This window comes from Salminus brasiliensis, chromosome 22, assembly GCF_030463535.1.
Source record: "Salminus brasiliensis chromosome 22, fSalBra1.hap2, whole genome shotgun sequence".
NCBI lineage: Eukaryota > Metazoa > Chordata > Actinopteri > Characiformes > Bryconidae > Salminus > Salminus brasiliensis.
In genome coordinates this window covers 3,954,822-3,977,455 of record NC_132899.1, presented here as the reverse complement: position 1 = coordinate 3,977,455, position 22,634 = coordinate 3,954,822, and the positions used below count along the sequence as shown (strand labels likewise).

The window sequence follows — 22,634 nt, the reverse complement described above, 5'->3', positions numbered from 1 at the left end:
GGCTGCAGGATAGCCAGGGAGCTAGGCGTGAGCGGGATAACACAAATCGGGAGATAATACTAGAAACTAAGAACGCTGGCAGTGCCAGTAAATAAAGCAAGGGAGAAGCGTTAACAGCGCTCGTCAGGCGCAACAAAACTTACAGGACGTGGACAAGAAGCCAAGGGATCAGTCGCCGTACCCCTGAGGCAACTCAGAACCAAACAGAGCAGAAGCACTCTCATGAACAGGGATAGCCCAGCAGGACTCTAGAAACGTGAAGGACTCTCACAGAAGTGAAGACCTAACAAGATACTCGACTTCTTGGACAGACGCCGACACTCCAGGTTGGCTCAGAACGGCAAATTCTCGGCAAAGGGGAGTTAGCGTTCGCTCCCTAAATACCACAGCCTCAGGTGAACCAAATCAATGAATACAATGAACGTAAATCAAACACACGTGAGCACAACAGAAAACATGGCGTGACACATGAACATACTGTCAACATAAAAGTCCGTGGTGAAGTGACGTGAACGTGAATACTGAAGTGAAATGACTGAAAGTGAAATCAACTAAACATCAACTTTAAAGTCCCGAGGAGCCTGCGGACCGAAACCGCCCCCAGGGCAGGCGCGGCGACACGGACCTGACAAAAGCAATAACAGTGTGTGTGGTAAACTTACTGAACATGGGATTGCACAGTTGGACTTTGAGGGGCTCTTATGACATAAATGTGACATTGACTAAACTGCTCCAAATTAAGAAATGCAGACTGAGACAACATGACATTAAGAGCACTGACATGTCTACCATTTATTTTACAAGTGTATCTTAATGTAAAGTAAGATAAATAAAGCACAGCTAATATTAAAGAATATAAAGAAATGACTTGGAGTAAAAAAGGAACAAACAAGCTAGCAAACAGCGGGTGTCATCTGGAAGTGAAGTATTGTATGCATGCATGGAGAACTGGCAGAGGTTGGCAGCATGGGGAACAGGTGCTCAAGTCTCACAGGTGTCCAACAGATATTGAAAAGACTTTATCATTGTTACATAGACAAGGTAGAGATGGTATTTATCATAGGACGTTAGATTGGGAGAATGTGCTTCAGTCATGGTCCTCTCCCCAAAGGTAAAATTATATTATATTCAATACTGCCACACATCCATGAAACATCTACACATTCATGTACCATGATTTATCCTTCTTATTCCATCTTCTTCTTCCTGATCAGAGACGCGGTGGGTCCAGAGCCTGCCCAGAATCCCGAGGAGGAAGGCAGGAAAACACTGTGGGCAGGGCATCAGGCAATAGCAGGGTACCACACATATTAATTCACTTTCACACTCATACCCAGGGGCAATTCAGCATAACCTTTTGACATACCATGTGTGGTTTTGGAGGGTGGGTGCCCTGAGGAAACCCATACAGACCGCACACACCAAACTCCTCACAAGGTACAATTCCTTGCTCCTGAACACCCCCAGGCCCTTTGAGCTGTGCGACACACATACTACCTGTGGTGCCACTGTGCCAGCCTTTTCAAATATACCAATTAATAAAACTACATAATTGTGAGGGGCAGACAAATATTCAAATATGATGATTCTTAAGGGAGTGAATACTTTTCCAAGGTGCTTTCTAAAGATCCTTTTTACATTGGAAGCTATATCATCAAATGATTCAACAATATGATGTAAAATAAAATAAATAAAAAAAAAATACATATAAAATGAGTAATTGCACATACATATTTATATATTGTGAGATTCTGTAATACTTATCTGGTAAGGGTGCACGGTTAGGTAATGTTCATTAAAATCATTTTTGTATAAAAAATATTCATTTTAAATATTTTAAGACAGTTTCTTTTATTGACTTCAAAGATGAGAGTGACACAGAGCAAGCAGTGGGTTCTTCTGGCTGCTGGTTCCATGGGTTGGAACAATTACAGACATCAGGTATGACCACAGTTTCAAATTTGAGAGATTCCTGTATTTCTAAATATACAATTGTATTAAACCTTCTTATCTATTGATCAGGCTGATGTGTGCCATGCCTATCAGATGGTTCACCACAACGGCATTCCAGATGAGCAGATTGCAGTGATGATGTATGATGATATAGCTTACAATGCAGAGTAAGTGGATTTTTATTTTTATCCTGTAATGGCTGAATATAACGTCTGTATTTGCTGGTAAACTGAGATGATGTGTGTGTGGAGTGGAAAGTGGAAGCAGAAAGTCTCCAGCTTTTTTTTTTTTTTGCTCCTCTCAACAGGAACCCAAATCCAGGAGAAATCATCAATGTGCCTGGTGGCCCAAACGTTTATCCAGGAGTTCTGAAAGACTACACCAGACTAGTATGTGTGCTTTAGGTTTTCATTGTACCTATATGCTGCCTGATTGGTTTGTAAGTTTATATAAAACAATTACATTCAGTCTGTCAAAATAATTCACTAAGTATCTATTGAACTGCTCTGTACAGGATGTATCAGCCAGAAACTTTCTGGCTGTGCTCCGTGGAGATGAAGCAGGTGTTAACAAACAGGGAGGGGGACCAAAAAAGGTCCTGAAAAGGTAATTTCTCCTGTTTTTTATTAGTGTTGAACAAAATTTAACCCATTAACACAGCAAGGTTTATTACACACTAATGCATTCTGTAGAAACTGCTTGGGCTATTCTTTGGCAGTCAGTGGGTGTTTTAAGGGTTTTAAACAACAGCAGCTAATTAAACAAGATGGTCATATTCATGAACTGTCTCACTGTTTTCTTCAACAGCGGTAAAAATGACACCATTTTCATCTTCCTGTCGGATCACGGGGCTCAAGGACTGTTTGCTTTTCCCAGTGATAGAGTAAGCTGTGTTTTACGAGTTTTCAGAATTGTACACGTTTAGTAAAGATCAGTATCAAAGATGCTTTACCTCATTTCAGCTTTATGCGAGTGACCTTCTTGACACTATAAACAAGATGTCTAACCGCCAGCAGTTCTCAAAGGTCAGTAATCAACATATGCAACATCTCAACATTTCATGTGTTGATATATTTAGGTAGATTTTTGAAAGCAATGATATTGACATTGTCCTGTCCAACACTGCAGATGGTGATTTACATTGAAAGCTGTTTCTCTGGATCCATGATTGAACATCTCCCAAAAAACATCCAGGGCAAGTTTTATCCTGAACTTTACCTGCAGTGAACTGTACCAGATGTTTATCTCTCTCTCCTCAGAGGAGATCAGTATGTTTAATTAAATGTATCTGAGGATGCTGACTCAGCCTCCTTCTGGTGTTAACTCTGTAATTAATTGTGTTCTTATTAAATTCTGCTGTTTTTAATAGGATGTGCTGCTGATGGACTGATGGAAGACTTGATATTTTTCCCTTTGTGTTCTAGTTTATGGAGTGTCTGCCTCCAATCCTGACGAGCCTCATCATGCCTGTTTCAAAAAACGAGGAAAAACATATCTCGCTGGTGAATTCAGTTCATGGTGGCTACGCCACTGTGAGAAAGTGAGTTTTCTATTATTGCAAACAGTCACTTAAATTAGAATGTTTTACTGGGTAAAACCACAGTGCAGTAACAGTTTATTAACAGTACATCTGTTTCCTCTTCAAACAGGTTGACCTCACTCAGACAACCTTCCAGGATCAGTTTGAGTATGTGACAGGCAAGATGAGCGGATCTACCCCTTGTCAGTACGGAAACATGGTACGTATGGTCTAAACATACTACGGAATGGAACAGCATCTACATCCTCATAGTGATTAAACATGCATTTAGATACACAGTGTGGTCAAAGGTATGTGGACAACCAGGGGTAATATGCAATGAAATTCTCTACTGTTTTAAAACTATAGCTGTCAAAAGGCTTCTTGCCTTTAAAGAATATATTTAAAGAGCTGTGTGAGTGTGAGGAACCGTTTTAAATAACGTCCACATAAAATGAGGGTTTAGGAAGAACCCTTAAATTGGATAGAGCCATAACATCACAGCGGCTTCTTTAAATACTTCTTCAAAGGGGTTCTATGCATTGATGGAAAACATTTTGTAGATTCAATTTAGTTTCACTTATATGGTGCTTTTCATAACGAAAGAACTGACTCAAGAGGGGAATTCTCAATTCTTAAGTGTTTGGGATCCATGTCAATCACAGGCCCTTAGAATTATCCTAACTTACCCACCCAAGCGGCACCCCTCTGCACAATACATAGGGGATTAAACTGGTCTAAAGTCCATTTGGGCTTATCAGTCCCATGCACAGTCATGCCGCATTATTCTGCTGAGGAGGAATCAAGCACAAGATCTAGAGCAGGGGTACTAAAATAGGTGGATTTCGGTCTAGGTTCAGACCTAAATAAAGTTTATTAGGGGCCCAGAACCATAAAAAAACTGATAAAGACTTCTGTCTTTATTTTCCATAATCACTTAGACTGTAAGGATTTTTATGACGTCAGTGACGTCACTGAGACTTGCAATAGCAAGGCATGCTCGTAATCGACAACAGTGGGCTAATAACCAGAAAGTACAATGGCGTGTTCATAATTTTTTCGGTACAAAGAAAAGTAGTGTCAACAGTGAAAACCATTTTTACAAGGAGGAATGGACTGAAAAGTGTGTACTCACAACAATTATAGCGCTTATTTGTCCTTGACACCAGAAGAAATGTCATAAGTGAAATTTGTAAGATAGGGGGAGGGTGGCGAGACGTGTGGCGATACTCTACTATAGTACTCTAGTTTCAGGTTTATTTGTCATTTGCACAACATGTCAGGATATTTACGCAGTGAAATGCTTGTGGTGAGGCTCAGGTTGATGCTCTACAGGAGGACAAAACTATATACATACTAAATATATTAAAATAGTTATATAAACATTATATAAAAATTATATTAAACAAATACAAAATACACACAAAATACAGAATATACAAAGACAGGAGGGATCTGTAGAAATTCTCTGATATGTACATTTACGAGACAGGTATAGTCTCTGAGAGAGTGGAGCTAAATATAAATATGTTTGTTTATGTCTATTCCTGTTGTATAAAGTGACTACTCTACTCTATAGTACTCTAGTACTCCATAGAACCCCTTTTGTTTAGAGTCTATGATATTACTATTACTTACGATAACAACCCTGTGTGGCATCGTATTTCATCAAGTTCATCTTTGTATGCAGTTTGTATCTTTTTATTTTAGTTTTACTAAAATATTTGCTTTCACCACAAAAATTACCTGAAATTTGACTTAACCGCTTGAATCCTAGACTCATTTAGTTATTAATATACAGATTTTACACATTATTATTTGGTAATTATAATAATAATAATCTGCCCCTTAAGTAATATGTACAAATTCAAACAACAATCAATTCTTTCAATCTAGTTTTAAATATAAACTTAAAGCAGAGTGTTTTTTTCCCTCATTGTTTTCCAGGCACTTCGCAAACTGTTCATTAGTGACTTCTTGGGTAGCTCTGACGTCAGAGCTCGGCGCAGGCCAGCAGATCTGACTGCTGGTGCATCTGTGCCTTTCATGCTAACACATCTCACCCCATCTCATGACGTCCCACTGCTAATGTACAAGGAAAGAATTGAAAGTGAAAATGACCCAGAGAAAAAGGAAGCTCTACAGCAAGATTACAAAAAGCTTCGCAAGGTCTGATAATGTTCCCTCTAAACTGCAATATTTTATAATCACAGGTTAATTACTCATTACTCATAATCCTGACTCAGTTTTCACCATTCTGAATTCAAGCTGAAATCTTATCTAACTAATTTTAGACATTTACACAGAGCAGAAACATGTATCATTTATTAAGGAGTAATCCCAATCTACTCAAACACAAAACACTTACAATGTGTTTAATTGTAATCATTCATTCATTTGCATATGGTTATTATTTTTTAAGACAAGAGCTGACATTAAAAAGACAATGCACAAAATTGCTGAGCGTTCCTGGCCAGAACAAGGCCTCCGAGCACTGAACGAGAGACGTCCTCTCACTCGCCTGCATGATATGAAAGATGTAGCGGAGCATTTCAGGATGACCTTCACTGAGTGGCATGAGCAGGTGTGAGATTTCTCATATTTGTCTTAAATATTATTAAATATAATCTTTTATTATATTCCTCTTCAGCTTTATGGTGTCACACTGTACGTATATATGTATCTTTCCAGCACACACTGCACATTGCTTATCTTTTACTACTCATATATGCAAACTAATGGAAGTTTCTATGTCTCTTTAGGACGATGGCTATATTCTGTCACATATGCATGTGTTTGTGAACCTTTTTGAGTCTGGAGTGGAGGTTGCCAGGTCAGTCAACAAAATTCATTAAAACTGCATACACTACTATACTATACTATACTACTATACTATATATTACAGAAAAAAGAATGCCCCCAGGAGGTGAGCCACTGCATATAATTTCAAAGAATGAATATAAAATGATTATTAAACAGATACTATGCAGCAAAAGACTTTTGTTTAGCTCAGTTTTCTGTTAATTAATCATTTTTATTCATATTTTATTCTTTTTATCTTCTAGTTATTATTGTTATACCATCTATTTCACTAGTTGTGTTTAATAATATAACCAATTTTGGCATCTTTATTTTATAAGAATGCATTTCCTAAAATAATGCCAGAATTTCTCATTTATTGTTTATGCATACACCATATCTTTCTGCTGTGGTAATTCTGTCTCTGATTTTTCTTTTTTGTAGGATCAAACAGGTGATAACCAGCGTGCGCTCTTCACAAAGATTCTAATGAAAGCTAAAATATAAAAATGATGGTGTAAAACTGAGGGGAAATGGATCTATAGTCACTAATATTAAAGAGTAATATTAAATTAGTAATATTAAAGAGGTGATCAAACTGGCCCAGACAATTTTTGATGCTGCAATATGCTCTGGCCCCATCCTAATGAGGCGTGGCAATGAGTCTTACAGCAGACTCACAGCGCTGAACCATTGGATGTCTAAGTGGTGTTCAGAAAATCATGTGGGCTTTATAGATAATTGGTGAAAGTTCGAGGGCAAACCTGGTCTTATAGTTATGGATGGTGTCCACCCCACACAGGAGGATGCTGTTTTTTAACTTGTTCCCATACCCTTTTCCTTATTTTGACTCTGGACTTGGAATAAACAAATTTATTGTAAATCTGTAAATAGACTGAGTTTGTTGTTCTGTTTTGTTTGTTTAATCACATCTGTAACATTCAGAGCTTTCAATATACACCTCTGTATCTTGTTACAACCTAACCCAGACTTGGTCATAACATATTGTTCACTTTTTTCCAATATGATTCGGAATTAAATCTTTTTACATTGACTTCCATTAAAAGTAAAACAAAGTGAACCTATAAATTAAGGAAAAATGCCTTAATGAGTCACCTATCATATGTGTTTTTGGGAGGAAACCTATATGGACACCAGGAAAACACACCAAACTCCTCACAAATAGAGACTAAAGCGACGACTGAACCCACATTCTGTCAGGCCCTTGTTATCTCACCCTCCCCCCGGGGCAATCCTGGGTCGCCGCCCACAGGCCCATATAGACTTCCACCTCATTTCCGGTTCATTTGTGTTTATTCCGTGTTCATGTGTTACACCTGGGACTGGGAGCATTTAAGGAGCTTCCCTACTGCTACTCACTGCCGGGAATTGTGTTCATGTTGGCTGGTATTCTGATCTGGTTTATGCTTTTGTTTACTCAGAGCGCGGCTCTGGTTCTCAGTTTGAGTTTCCCCTGCATCCCAAGCTAGGCTTGAGGGTTTTATTTGTCCCCTTCCCTCATTTAGATATCAGTTCATTCCTGCTCATCCCACGTCACTCTCTGCTCCTCCCAGTCCCAGGTTTGTTGTGTTCACCATTTGGTTTGTCACCTTCTCTTTGTGTTCTAGTTTTGGCCAAACATAAATAAAATGGTAACCCTTTTTTTGTAACCCTTCTATTTTTCTCTCTAATTCTTCTGCTCAGAACTTTAGATCCCTCCCCCCCACCCGGTTCAGAAGACCTCCCATCTGTGCACACAAAATAAAAGAATGTACTTCACTGTTTCAAGAACACCTTACTAAGAATAATGAATGCTTTAAACCGGGGGGTTCTTGTCAACAGTGTCAACAGTAACGCTGCCAGGGCCCCATGGAAAGATATTATACTGGTACTCAGTCAGTCACAGGCCCTTTAAATCGCCCTTCCCCCCCTATACGGCACCCCTGAAAACATTCCCCTTTTCTATTCCTACAGTAGGTTCCCCTTGAACAGAATAAAGCTGTAGCGCTATAGTACTTGCATCCAAAAGACCTCAACCTTGAGTTATTCAAAATACCCTTAGTCCTAACTGTCCCTTCTTTGGCTGAACTGAAGACAGAGGGCACTGCATTTTAAATACCATAGTACTGAAATGACTAATCATGTCAAGATGTAAGCATAATTTCTACACACATCCTTTTTATTTGATAATAATTCATAATATATAACATTATGATTTTAGATGGCTACATTTAAGAATGCACTGTGAGAAACTGCATGGTGGGTAGGAGTAGCTCCCAACCTTGGACCTCCTGCCCTGCACATTTTAGTTTATCCTGCTCCCAACACATCTGATCCAGCTCATCAGCTCATTAACAAGCCCTTCCTGAATTAAAGGTAGTGTGTTAGATGAGGAAACCTCTAAAATGTGCAGGGCATGGGGTCCTCTAGGATCAAGGTTAGACATTGGGCAGCAGGAACCCTGTCCAATAGTGGTCAGGCCAAATATCTATGGGCAGAAGCTCACTCTGTCACTTAATACTTTTTATTTCTACTCCTTACATTTCACAAGCACAATCTGTACTTTTTACTGACTACACTTTAAAACTTACTTGTTACTTTAAATGTTTATATGAACTATTTTTTAACTGCACAGTTTCTAACCAGGCAGCTAATCACAGGCTGATGTTAGTGAATCTGAATGTGCGAACGCTGTAATCGGATTAAAATGATTTCTTTTTCATGAAACTAATGTAATGAACCCCACTGATAGAAAACCTAACTAACACTCATGCAGCCTTACCTGGTAAAACTACTATGTTTGATCTACTGTTTTTCACACTGTTATATTCAGTGTACTCAAAGACTATAGACATCTCTACATAGCTTTCTAATGATGTTTAACAGAGATTAATGCTGCCTATCAGTTTCACCAGTTCAAAAGAGTTAGATTAGTTCTATCAGGTGGGATTTTATTTAGTGGCCTGAGAAACAGGTTTCTAAATCTGAACAAATACCATTGACAGATTTCTATTCTAAATACCATTGACACAACATTTCACCAGTTTTCTGGATTAACTGTAACTTTATCACCAGTCTCGTAAAACCAGTAAATAACTGAAAACAAACACAGCTGGGTGGTGTCATTTTTTATGTTGCTTGTTTAAAAAGGAGCCCCGAGTGGTCCACTGCTGTCACTGTGATATATAAAGAAGGATGTTGGTAATTATAATAGAAATATTATTTATTATAAATTGTATATTATAAATCAGTAAATGTTAAGATCCGAGTGAAAAGACAGAAACGGGCTGTTCGTGTTAATCACATGTTCAGGGTATCATGGTGGAACCATTTTTCCTCTGTGAATATGAAACTGGTAAACTTAGTTACTGGTAAACTTTTAATTACATTAATCTACTTGTTTTATCTGTATGAAAACATATATTAAAATGTTAAAAATTTAAATGTTGTGTATGATTTTGCAGATGATGCTCCAGTTCTTGCATAAACCATTATCATTATACTCAATGGCATGGTTGTGTTCATCTGTAACTCTAAATTATTTTTTTTAATGTTTAAAATCAAAAATTAGAAGCTCTTTTTAATAAATACTTTTCTACTTTAAGTACACCTTGGAGCATGTAATTTACTTGAGTATACATTTGAATCATACCTCAAAATTGACTCATTTGTATTTTCTACCTGGAATATTTGTGCTTCTACTTAAGAACAGGACCTGCATACTTGTGCAACCTCTGTCACAGACTGGCAAGCTCTACCATTGCTATGATGAAACAAAAGACTTCTCACCCAGCCAATCAGCAGACTGTTTAAGTGAACCTCTACCCGATGGTGGTGCAGGGCTCAGGGCTTGTCTGAATAAGAGTGGGTTTTTAAAAAGTATCAATCCCACCTTTCAGGCTTTAGTATAGTGGAAATCAGAAAACCAGCAGTCTACAGTGTTTCTGGAGGAACAGGAACAGGAGCTGTGTTGCTTGCTGAAGGTAGATGTTCAACTAGGTTTTAATACACCTATAGACAAGACTGACGCAGTGTTTGTTGTACGGTGATCAGCAGATAATCTGGATCAGGTGTGTTCAGAGCATGGCAAACACAATGTGCAGGGCAGGTGGTTATCTTAGTATTGGGAACCACCAGTATAATAAAATAATAATCTTGGACTTAAAAGCCCTTTCTGAACATACCACATACTATCATGTACACAATATATTCGTGTCATGCTGGCTAGGCGAGACAAGGGAAATTAACCTAACATAGACTGAAAAGTTCCGAGGAGCCTGTGGACCGCGGCCCGAAGCCGCCCCCGGGGTGCCGCAGGGCTGACAGTAGCCCCCCCTGAGGCGGCCGGTCGGGTCCCCCAACGGGGACGCCCCGGTCGCCGGCCAGATGCCTGAGACCCCAGAACGTCCGGGAGCGGGCCCGCTCGGTCCGACGAGACGGACCGCGGCACCTGCCGGCTGGAGAGCCCTCCACGGGCGGGGGCCCGCGACTTCTTGGGGCGACCACGAGGCCTGGGAGCCGGCTTGTCCGGATAGCGTTCATGAAACCCCTGGACCAATGCCGGGTCCAGGACGTTACCAGCCGGTTCCCAGGAGCGTTCCTCCGGACCATACCCTTCCCAGTCCAACAGATACTGCAGTCGGCCCCCGCGCCGTCGGGAGTCCAGTACTCGCCGGACCGTGTAAGCGGGCGTCCCTTCCACCTCTACCGGCTCCGGCGGCGTGTCCGCCGGGGTGGCCTCGTCCAGGGGCCCAGACACCACAGGCTTGAGCTGCGAAACATGAAACACAGGATGCATTCGTGAGTGTGGGGGTAAACGAACCTTAACAGAAACCTCATTGATGTGTTTGACAACCTCGAATGGACCCATGTACTTAGTTGCCAGTTTCTGAGACGGAAGACCAGACCGAATGTTCCGTGTTGAGACCCATACGCGATCTCCAGGCGCGTATGACGGGGTCTCCTCACGCTTCCGATCAGCCCGAGTTTTGTAGCGCCGCAGGAAGGTCTGTATGTGCTGATGGGTCTTGGCCCAGACGGCTTCGCTGCGGCGCATCCATGCGTCTACTGCTGGTACCTGGGTCTCCGCAGCAGTCCAAGGGGCCAACGGGGGTTGGTAGCCTAACATGCACTGATAGGGGGTGAGGCCAGTGGTCGCGCACCTCAGCGAGTTCTGGGCCATCTCGGCCCAAACCAGATACCGCGACCAGTCGCTGGGGTAGTCGTGACAGTAGATTCGCAGAAACTTCCCCAGCTCCTGGTTAGTGCGCTCGCACTGGCCATTGGTCTGAGGGTGGTTTCCTGAGGAAAGACTTACACTCACCCCCAGGTGCTCGCAAAACGCACCCCACACCCGGGATGTGAACTGGGCCCCTCGGTCTGATACTATGTCCTCCGGGATTCCGAAATTCCGGAGGACATGGTCTACCAGGGCTTGGGCTGCCTGCATGGCTGTGGGCAACGTAGGGAACGGGATGAACTTAACCCCCCTCGAGAAACGATCTACCACCGTCATCACCACCGTGTAACCCCCGGATTCGGGCAGATCCGTGACAAAGTCTACCGCCAGGTGAGACCACGGGCGGTCGGGGACGGGCAGAGGCATGAGCTTCCCCGAAGGGAGCGTCTTGGGGGTTTTGCACAGGGCGCAGGTTATACGGTGAATGTCTGCCCGCATTCCCTCCCACCAGTACTTGGCCGCCAGTAGGTGGAAGGTACGGGTCTCACCTGGGTGGCCGGCTGTTGGAGAGGCGTGGGCCCAGCCAATGAGCCTCTCCTGGAACGTGCTAGGTACGTAGACCTTGTCTGGGGGGCACACGGTGGGAACGACGGTGCGGGAAAGTGCCTTGGCTATCTCTGTATCTAGGTCCCAATGAATTGCCGCGACGGAGACCGAAGGTGGTAACAAGGGTACCGGGTCGACCTCCCCCCCTCCGCCGTTTGGTGGATGCGGGAGAGGGCATCTGCCTTAGTGTTACGGGAGCCCGGCCTGTATGTGATGTGGAACTGGAACCTGGCGAAAAACAGGGACCACCTGGCTTGTCTGGGGTTCAGACACTTAGCTTGCTGGAGATACTCGAGGTTCTTATGGTCAGTAAGGACTAGGAATGGGTGGGCAGCTCCCTCCAACCAATGACGCCACTCCGACAGTGCCATCTTAACCGCTAAGAGCTCCCGATCCCCTACCCCGTAGTTCCTCTCTGCTCCTGTGAGCTTCTTGGAATAGAACGCAATGGGGTGTAAGCGGTCGCTTACCTCCTGTCTCTGTGACAGGACGGCCCCCACCCCTGTACCGGAGGCATCCACCTCCACCACGAATAGGCATGGGATAGGGGAAGCGCCTGGTAAAAGCGTTAAGCGCCCGGTAGTCTATACACGGCCTCAACCCCCCCCCCCCTTTCTTCTGAATGAAGAAAAACCCTGACGCTACGGGAGACTTAGACGGCGTGATGTACCCCTGTGCTAAGGCTTCATCTATATAATCCTCCATCGCCCGTTCCTCCTCCCTAGTGAGGGGGTAAACTCGCGCTTTAGGTAAGACCGCTCCCTCTACTAGGTCGATGGCGCAGTCGTACGGGCGGTGGGGGGGAAGCTTAGCCGCACCGGACTTGGAGAAGACATTGGCAAGGTCCTCATACTCGGACGGCAAGACAACTAGGGTTTCGGGTTCAGGGCTCTCCACCGAGGTGGATCCGACGCTAAGGGGGGGGCGAGATTGAGGCAGTGTGTGCGGCAATACGAGGACCAAGATACTATCTCCCTGTCTGGCCAGGAGATGTGCGGGTTGTGTTTACCTAGCCATGGCAGACCTAGTATCAGAGCATGCTCGGAGGCCGGGAGTACCAGCAGTGAGGCCTCCTCCTGGTGCAGGAAACTCGCGGCTAGGTGGACCTCAGTGGTCACGTGGGTAATGGGGCGAGGACCCATGGGCTGCCCGTCCAGGGCGGTGATGCGGAGAGGTCTCTGGAGTTCCTCCACCGGGATTCCCAGACGCTCCACGATGTCGGCCCTCAGGAAGCTCCCCTCCGCGCCGCAGTCGATCAACGCTGCAACACACACACACTGAGACCGGTAGGTCACTAATACCGGCAACGTGATCGACCTAGACACTAGCCCCGGAACGGGCAGACTCACCGCATTAGCGCGAGGAGTCCCCTCCCCGCGCCCATCGGTGTTAGGGCGAGAAGCCATCAGGATCCTCCTCCGGCAGTCTCTGCGACGATGCCCCGCTTCCCCGCAGTAGAAGCATAGCCCCTCTCTGAGCCTACGACCGCGTTCCTCCGGTGCCAAGCGGCCAAGACCCACCTCCATGGGCTCACTCTCCGGTGTACTTGGTGAGGCGGGGGCCGCTGTACCCGCTGAACAGGAGAGTCCAATATTCCCTGGCGCACCTTGGCTGGCCTGCTTCTTGGGGCAGGCTACCGATCCCCCAGGATCGCGAGCGCGATGAAGTCGTCCAGCTCCAACGTCTCGCCCCGACAGGCCAGCTCCCGCTGCAGACGGGGGTTCAACCCGTTACGAAACAGGGCCAAGAGGGCCGGCTGATTCCATCCGCTCCCTGCCGCCAGAGTACGGAACTCCAGGGCGTATTGAGCCGCCGACTGGGAGCCCTGCTCCATGTGCAGCAGCAGGTCGCCCTTGGTGAGTCCCTCTCGGGGGTGTAAAAACACCGCCTTAAAATGTTTAAGGCATTCCGAGAGGGATCCTTCGCTAAGCTCCCTCCAGGTGGCAGTGGCCCAATCCAGAGCCTTCCCTGCGAGCCGGGATACTATAAAGGCGATCTTCGCCTGGTCAGTGCCGGTCGGGGAGTTCTTAAAGAAGACCTCACACTGAAGCAAGAACCCCTCGCAAAGCTCCGGATTGCCACTGTACGTATCCGGTTTGCCAACCGGATACGCGCTATGGGGTGTGCAGACGGGACCGGGAGAGCTAGCAGGCTCCAACGAAGTCTTTACTAGATTCGTGAGCCCCTGAACGTCACCCACTAGTTGGGTGACTTGGTGCTGCTGGCCCACCTGTTGCTGCGCCAGGTGGCCCACAGTCTCTGACACGCTCAACAGAGTGTGTTGCTGCTGCCCCAAGAATTGACCTTGGGCGCGAACAGCGTGATCCAAGGCGTCCATCTCCGCTGTTCGGAGGGTGTCGGCCGAGAATTCTGTCATGCTGGCTAGGCGAGACAAGGGAACACTCGCAGGGACAGAGCAATGCAGAGTAACAGTCTTTAATGACCAAACCAAAATGAACAAACACAAACAAAACGAGGCAGCAGAGTACAGGGTCCAATAAACAGAAACAGAAAACAAACAGGTGACAACTGAAAGGGGATAAACCTGGAAAAACCACCTGAGGCTGGAAAGCCGTCCGGGAGCAAAGCGAGAGGGGACAAACAACAAACCGCGCTCGTCAGGCGCTGACGAACTTACTCGACTCAGTTGCTAGGGAACCGGACGCCAAATCACCCTGGCGACCAACCGGTGTACCAGACAGCGAACTCCTGAACGAGAAACCGCTCCGATAGAGCATAGACTATTTGAACTTGTAGAACTTCCTAGAAGTCTCCAGACCATGAAGCCAACCTTACAGCTTGGCATCGCAAGAGTAATTCTCGGCGCCGATGCCTCTGCGTTTGCTCCCTTTGTACTCCAGCACTCAGGTGAAACAAATCAGACAAACACAAAACATGGCGCCTTACTGCGACCGCTGTCAACATAAAAGTCCTTAGAGAGCAAACCAACGGGAGGAACAGAAAGTACGTGAACATAGAAATTAACCTAACATTGACTGAAAAGTTCCGAGGAGCCTGTGGACCGCGGCCCGAAGCCGCCCCCGGGGGGGGGCGCGGCGCCGCAGGGCTGACAATTAGGTCATGGTTGTGCAAGAAAAAGGACTACAATCAAGTTGGATTGATGCAACACAAGCACTGTAATTTAAAAAAAAAAAATAAATAAATAAATAAATAAACTGTTAATGTACAGAAAGTTTCTGAAGTGAAACTATTTTACAGTTTTGTGTTACAGTTCCTGTATAAGTCACAGTGCTAAAAGATCTGCAGAGACAACTGTTGTTTAATCTAGTTTTTAAATAAACAATTAATAAACAATATCCTTGACAATCTGTCAGTCAAAGTGACAGTGCTAAAAGTTCTGAAACTGAAAAAAAGTTCTGAAAATTAACTGACAGGTCCGCGTCGCCGCGCCCACCCCGAGGGTGGTCCCGAGCCGGGGTCCACAGGCTTCATGTTCAAGGATATTTATGTTGACCGCCGTTTATGTACTGCGCCATTTTTGTCCATGTGTGGTTCATTTGCGTCTGTATCATGTTTTGATTTGGGTCACCTGAGGCTGGGGAATAAAGGGCCATACGATATCTTCTCGTTGCCGAGAATTGTTCTTGCCACGCCGAGCTGTATGTTGGCTTCAGGTTACGAGGATTCTACGTGTGTTTCTAGAGTACGCTCTTTAAGAGCCAGTTCATGTTCTGAGGGAGTTCGCTTCCTGGCTTATCGGTGTGTCGCCTGTGGGATACGGCGTCCGATTCCCTCGAGTTCGAGTCTTGTAAGTTCAGTCGCGCCTGACGAGCGCGGTTTTGTTTTAATGGTCTTGCTAGTAGTTTTACGTTCTAGTCTTCCTCCCTCCGGTGGGTTTGCCCCGTCTCGCTTTGCTCCCTGGCTACCTACCAGCCTCAGGTGGCCTTCAGGTTCAGCCCACGTTGTTTTGTCTAGTTTGTCTTGTTTATCCTTTATCTCTGATTATTGCTGCATTCTTGTGTTTTCCCTTGTTTATTTAATAAATCATGCATCGCACCGTCCCTGCGAGTGTTCACCCATCAATGTCTAGCCTAGCCAGCATGACAGAATTCTCGGCCTTAAACCCCCGAACATTGGGGATGGGTGCCCTGAATCTGGCTGCTCGCGCCCAAGGACGAGTCTTGGGGCAGCAGCACCACTCTCCGCTGAGTGTGTCTGAGACCGCTGGTCACCTGATGCAGCAACAGGCGGACCAACGGCAGCCAGTCACCCAACTAGTGGGTGACATCCAAGGGCTCACTGAGCCGTTTTTTTCTCCCCGCCACATCCCTAGTCCGTATCCGATGGACATTCCGGATACGTATTCTGGCAATCCGGAGCTTTGCGAGGGGTTCGTATTTCAGTGCTCGGTTTATTTAAGTTGTCATGGAACCAGCACTGACCAGGCGACGGTTGCCTTCTTCGTACACATACACTGAGGCTCCCGCCTGTACGATGTTGTCGCCGCACATATACACGACCTACTCAAAGCTAATGTCGGAGACACTGACCACACTGACATATCGTCTTCAGAAGAGCAGTAAATCAGAGCTGTGCTGGAGAGCTGCACTGCAAAATGGCTTGGAGAAGGTGGAGGTGGAGAAACTGTGTGGGAAGTGCAGATTCTCCATTTCCAATCCATCCCATCCAGTTTTATTATGACCTGAACTTGATTAAAAAACTTGTTGGGCAGGAGGCAGTACTGCTCACTGATTGGCTGAAGAACCTTGTTGGCTAGAAGAGACATTATCTGGTACTGCCTACTGCGCTGCTAGCCTCTCTACCTATCACCATAATGCACCATAAGCATCGTTACCAAAGTGACCACTGGCCTCGCCCAACATCTCTACTGTGGAGGTAACATCGCAACCACAGGGGTCGCCGGCCTCGCTTAGCATTGCTTCCACAGCATTAGCATCTCTACAGCGAAGGCCACCGACCTCACCAGCATTGTAATGACAAACCATGTTCATGAGGTCTGGGCCCTGAGGGTGATTTAGTTGCCATGGTGATTTAGGTTGTTGCTATGGTCTTCCAGGTTCCAGGCAGGGTCACAGGAAATGCTACAGGAAACAGAATAGAAGTCCTTTTAGGCCACAGAACCTTTTTCACAACATAGAGCAGATATTTGGGTCCCAAACTGCCCATTGCTGAATTTCTACTGACCATTCATTCTATGCAGCCAATGGCGACCCAGCAAAACTCTGCTTCCCTGTTTTTTTCTACTTGTGTTTATATAGTCTTGTTCCACCTTTTACCAACTGCACTCTAAGCAAAAAGGGGTCTCATAATAACAGTCCTACATAGAACCATGTTTTTCGAAGGTTTTTGGAAGATCTACCTGGTTAAAACCATCATCTGCCGCATATGCAGCTAGCGCTCGCTACCGTTCCATCACGCTCCTCGTCATATGGAACGTGCTGTTCCACCTCGTGGAAATATCTTGTTGTAACACATTAGTTTTCATCCCCAGTTGTTTCTGTACGTCTTTGAGATGGGAGCTAGCAAGATGGCAGTGCTTAAAATGACCGACTAGCTTTCTCCCGCTGGACACGCAGTCTGATATGCTTCTTTGGCTTAGGACGCCTTCGTTAACGGCTAGCTGTAAAGTACGTGCCATACAGCCCAAGCTAGCGATCCCGCTCTCCTCCATAGTCTTAGCCATATTACGAGCATTATCTCTGATCACAACGTGCACCATCCCCTTCGGTGTGTTCAGAAGCAGCGGAGACTGTACAGAACTCCACTGTACGGTTAAGCTTAGCATACTCATCGGACTAAAATCCGAAGTCCATATGTCAGTGGTAAAGCTAACGTCTCCGACATTAGCTTTGAGTAGGTCGTGTATATGTGCGGCGACAACATCGTACAGAGCCGGCAGGGCAACATCTGAAAAATAACGACGACTCAGGAGAGCATGATGTGGTTCCAAATGCTCAAGCAGTCCTCGGTTCTCCACAACGGAGAACGGTTGGTCGTCAAGAGCCTTTTTTGCGGTCTTTAGCAAATTTGCTGCCATTTTCAGATGCCGGTTTTAAAGACACACCGATTGCTGCTGCTGCCCCTGTTTTCTTGTTAATGCTAGCTGCTTCATATTCTTTATAAACATCAGTGGAATGACGGATTCTCAAATGACTGATTAGATTAGAGGTGTTGAAAGCCCTTGCTGCATTTCCCCCTCGCTGAACCTCAGCCGAACATTTATTGCAAACAGCAGTTTGGTTGTTCTCTGCTGAAACTGTAAAAACTTCCATACAGCAGGCAGCTTCACTCTGCAGCTCGGGAGCCTCGTTGTTTGTGCGAAACCTTATCGGTTGCAACATCGGCCAAAATTCCTTTATCAGGCCGATGAAGATAACAGAAAAAATCAATATATCTGCGAAAAATACATCGGCCGCAGACTGAGGGTGTTATTGTGTTTAGAGAAGTTTGTGTTAATAACTGCTTCATTTATTTATTCCAGTTTGTTCGTCTTTATATCATTTAATACTGGTTGTTATTGTAATACTATTATTAATGAAACCTTCAGAACTCAAATCATTGATATAGCTTTCTCTAGTTAGAAATTAGCGATTGAGATATTAATGACTTGAACTTATGAGAGCGGTTTCATTTATTAATGAGTCCGATTTCATTTATTAATGAAACCGATTTCATTTATGAGGCTGATTTTCATTTATTAATGAGGCCCATTTCATTTATTAATGAGGCCTATTTCATTTATTAATGAGGCCCATTTCATTTATTAATGAGGCCTATTTCATTCATGAGGCCCATTTCATTTATTAATGAGGCCCATTTCATTTATTTATGAGGCCCATTTCATTTATGAGGCTGATTTTCATTTATTAATGAGGCCCATTTCATTTATTAATGAGGCCCATTTCATTTATTAGGCCCATTTCATTTATTAATGAGGCCCATTTCATTTATTAATGAGGCCCATTTCATTTATGAGGCTGATTTTCATTTATTTATGAGGCCGAATTCATTTATTAGGCCCATTTCATTTATTAATGAGGCCCATTTCATTTATTTATGAGGACCATTTCATTTTTTAATGAGGCCCATTTCATTTATGAGGCTGATTTTCATTTATTAATGAGGCCCATTTCATTTATTAATGAGGCCCATTTCATTTATGATAATAATAATAATAATAATAATAATAATAATAATAATAAACTGTCCACCTGTTTTCATCAACAGCGGTAAAAATGACACCATTTTTGTCTACCTGTCGGATCACGGGGGTAAAGGACTGTTTGCCTTTCCCAGTGATACAGTAAGCTGTATTCCTGTTTTCCTAGTTTTCTGAAGTTTATACATTAATGAATATTATATATTATATATAATTCTGTATTAATTTTATACATAAAATCAGCATCTAACATGCTTTACCTCATTTCAGCTTCATGCGTATGACCTTGTTGACACTATAACTAAGATGTCTAGATGCCACCAGTTCTCAAAGGTCAGTAGGAACACAACATGCTCAGACTTTCATTTCTGAAAGCCATGTTACTGACATTGTCCTGTACAACACTGCAGATGGTGATTTACATGGAAAGCTGTTTCTCTGGATCCATGATTGAACATCTCCCAAAAAACATAAACGGTAAGCTGTTTAGATTAGACTTTATCGATGGTAGATGGCTTTTTCATTTCACCCAGAAGGGGACAATGTCCTCATTGACAGTCATGTGCTCCAATAAGAGAGGCTGAAGTAAAGGGATGCTGATCTGATGTTTCCCTACTTTGTGTTTTAGTTCATGCAGTGTCTGCTGCCAACCCCTGGACCAGCTCTTATTCGTGCTACCTTGATGAACACAGACATACATATCTCGCTGATGAATTCACTTCATGTTGGCTTTTGCACTGCAGAATGGTGAGCCTATAGCATATAGACTGACACACGAACGGCAGAGTCACTCACTGTCTTGAAACCCAGACTGAAGACCCTTCTCTTCCGAGAGTACTCAGGCGAAGAGAAGAGTATTATGGTCTCCATACTCCATACTGAGTCCATACTGGTCTCCATAGAGTCTAAGATTAGAGGATCTTTGAATTTCAGTCTATTGAAACTTGCTGAGATTCTTCTTGAGTAAACAGTAAAGCACTTTTGTAAGTTGCTCTGGAGAAGAGCGTCTGCTAAATGCCTTAAATGTAACTGTAATCTAAGGTAAGCTGAGCTTGAGACTTGTTTGAGCTATTATTGTAAAGAAAAGTGGTGCGAAGACATACCTATTGACTCAACATCACTACCACAGGGATAGCACACCAGTTACTGCCTTTCGACCTTGTCCGACATCGCTACCACTGTAATAGCACACTGGCTACCTGTGGGACGTTTTGCCCATGTATCAGTTAGAGCATTTTTGGGGTGAACAAGAGGGCCTGGCTCACAATTTCCATTCTAATTTATCATGAAGATGTTCGATGGACAGTTGATGAAGGGAAGACATTTCACCTGCTCATTTCTTGATACAGCGGTGTTTCCTATTACAGTACCACATGGACTCCGGACACTGATGGCAAAGCATAGCTCAGGATTTTAACTTGCGACCCCCTGGCCATAGTGGTATGATATTAGACTTCTGATCCACTTGGAAGACTAAAAAAAAAAAAAAAAAAAAAAAACATGGCCAATTGTGATCATTGCCGGACAGCTGACACACTTGGAGGAAAGCGCAGGGTCCCCAGCCTCATTGTATCAGCTAACAGACACCTGTGCCAGCCAACATCGCTTAAGAGTGATGAGGGGAGGCGCTCATCTACGCTCCTAGAAAGAGCACAGCCAGTTGTGCTTTCTGGGCTCTGGCTGCTGATGGCAAAGCATGGCTCGAGAGTGGCAGCGCATTAGATCGCTGAGCCCTGAACATAAGATCCTAAGTTGAGTGGTAGTACTGTTACAGCTGATGGCACAACACAGTATAAGGACTTTTTTATTTACAGTGTTTTTATTTACATTTCTTTTTCAAAAAGTCTGACCTGACCAGAACAACCTTCCAGGACCAGTTTCAGTATTTGAGATGCAATGTGACTGAATCTACCACCTGTCATTATGGAAACACAGTAAGTACTTGCAAAGGTTCTCACCAAACAAAAAGTATTCTAATTCATTTGAACTGAATCGAATCTAAAGAATCCTACAGTAAAACCTACTGTAAAATTGAATCACCTGAACTGCTTCCTTTATTCTCTATGTCCAGGAGCTCAGCAAACTGGCCATCGGGGACTTCTTGGGTTGTCCAGACCCAGAAACTCAGGCAGAACATTCTCATAAAGCAAACTCTTTTGCACCAACACATCTTACCCCATCCCATGAAGTCTCACTGATGATTCTAAAGAAGAAAATTGAGAGCGAGAGAAACCTTGAGAAAAGAGGAGCTCTGGAGAGAGATCTTTGCAAACTTGAGCAGGTAAAGACTGAAGCCAATTCATATAATCTATTATTATTTATCAAGCAGAACCTTTGGCAAATTGAGACATTTGTGTATATTGTGTAATCCATGCCAAATGAATGTCATGTTTTTTTTTTTTTTTCTGTAATTCACAAATTCAATTTCATTACTGTATTAAAATTATATGAATGTGATTTTCCCTAAAGAAAAGAGCCAGGATTAAAAGGGCTGTGAACGCCATTGCTACTCACCCCAATGCTAAAACCATCAAAGGAGGGAGAGCCCACTGTCCACTGACTCATCTGCGTAATATGAAAGACATAGCAGAACATTTCAGACTGACCTTCAGTGGCTGGCATGAGGATCAGGTAAAACAGAGCTTTCTTACATTTTTTTTATTAAATTAACTAATTAAACCTCAACTTCTTACCCTATGGTCACTCCTAATTTTCCATTGTTTTTATTGCCATTTAAGTCCATTAAATAACTTACAGTTACATTTACATTTAAGGCATTTAGCAGACGCTCTTCTCCAGACCGACTTACAAAAGTGCTTTGCTATTTACTTAAGAATAACCTCAGCTAGTCTGAATAGACTAATAATTCAAAGATCCTCTATTCTTAGACTCTACTAAACGCAAGTCAGTAAGGAGACCATAATACTCTTCTCTTCGCCTGAGTACTCTCAGAAGAGGAGGGTCTTTCCACCACTTCGGTGCAGGACAGAAAATAGTCTGGACGCTCGTCTTCCGTGGATTTTGAGGGATGGCGGGTCGAGCCGGGCCGTACTTGAAGCTGGAAGGGCTCTTGTAATGGTACAAAGTTAGGCAGCAGTGCCGGGCTTTTGAGTAAAATGAACTAAAAACTTCGAATTCACTGTGAATTTGGATTCCTATTATAATGTCTCAAAGAAGACACTTAATAAAGGAAGCCATATTGACCTCATAGAAGTGTTACTCTGTCCTTTGGGAAATTGCAGATTAAGAGGGAATGATGTGAGGACAGTTTCTTTCACCATTAAGCTCTTTAAAACTAGAGGAAACTGAAGAGGTCTGATGCAGGAAGAGGTCTAACAGACTCACATCCAGACCATCATCAGAAGATGAGTTCCTGAGAGTCAACACCTTGGGTGATCGGCAGCTCACATGACAACACCTGGTAGCATCTTAACACT

The 22,634-nt window shown here is 44.0% G+C and overlaps 2 protein-coding genes across 2 annotated transcripts; both read left to right on the top strand.

Moving 5' to 3' along the window:
- The first annotated feature begins 1,866 nt into the window (after positions 1-1,866).
- Positions 1,867-6,761, top strand: LOC140544392 (legumain-like). The gene is made up of 13 exons (XM_072667915.1): positions 1,867-1,941; positions 2,023-2,120; positions 2,261-2,342; positions 2,468-2,559; positions 2,761-2,836; positions 2,916-2,978; positions 3,082-3,148; positions 3,378-3,493; positions 3,603-3,692; positions 5,420-5,641; positions 5,895-6,056; positions 6,235-6,305; positions 6,716-6,761. The coding sequence occupies exons 1-13, from the start codon at positions 1,867-1,869 to the stop codon at positions 6,759-6,761; spliced, it is 1,260 nt and encodes a 419-aa protein (XP_072524016.1).
- A 12,436-nt stretch (positions 6,762-19,197) lies between these two features.
- Positions 19,198-21,947, top strand: LOC140544390 (legumain-like). The gene is made up of 8 exons (XM_072667914.1): positions 19,198-19,341; positions 19,468-19,530; positions 19,608-19,674; positions 19,826-19,944; positions 21,042-21,131; positions 21,269-21,478; positions 21,667-21,828; positions 21,936-21,947. The coding sequence occupies exons 1-8, from the start codon at positions 19,198-19,200 to the stop codon at positions 21,945-21,947; spliced, it is 867 nt and encodes a 288-aa protein (XP_072524015.1).
- Positions 21,948-22,634: the final 687 nt, after the last annotated feature.

Excerpts from the sequence above, each read along its gene's own strand:
- LOC140544392 (XM_072667915.1), top strand. The coding sequence starts at position 1,867 with ATGAGAGTGACACAGAGCAAGCAGTGGGTTCTTCTGGCTGCTGGTTCC. Across the intron at positions 2,121-2,260 it reads GATATAGCTTACAATGCAGA|GAACCCAAATCCAGGAGAAA; the intron begins GTAAGTGGATTT and ends TCCTCTCAACAG. Across the intron at positions 2,837-2,915 it reads TTGCTTTTCCCAGTGATAGA|CTTTATGCGAGTGACCTTCT; the intron begins GTAAGCTGTGTT and ends ACCTCATTTCAG.
- LOC140544390 (XM_072667914.1), top strand. The coding sequence starts at position 19,198 with ATGATAATAATAATAATAATAATAATAATAATAATAATAATAAACTGT. Across the intron at positions 19,342-19,467 it reads TTGCCTTTCCCAGTGATACA|CTTCATGCGTATGACCTTGT; the intron begins GTAAGCTGTATT and ends ACCTCATTTCAG. Across the intron at positions 19,531-19,607 it reads GATGCCACCAGTTCTCAAAG|ATGGTGATTTACATGGAAAG; the intron begins GTCAGTAGGAAC and ends ACAACACTGCAG.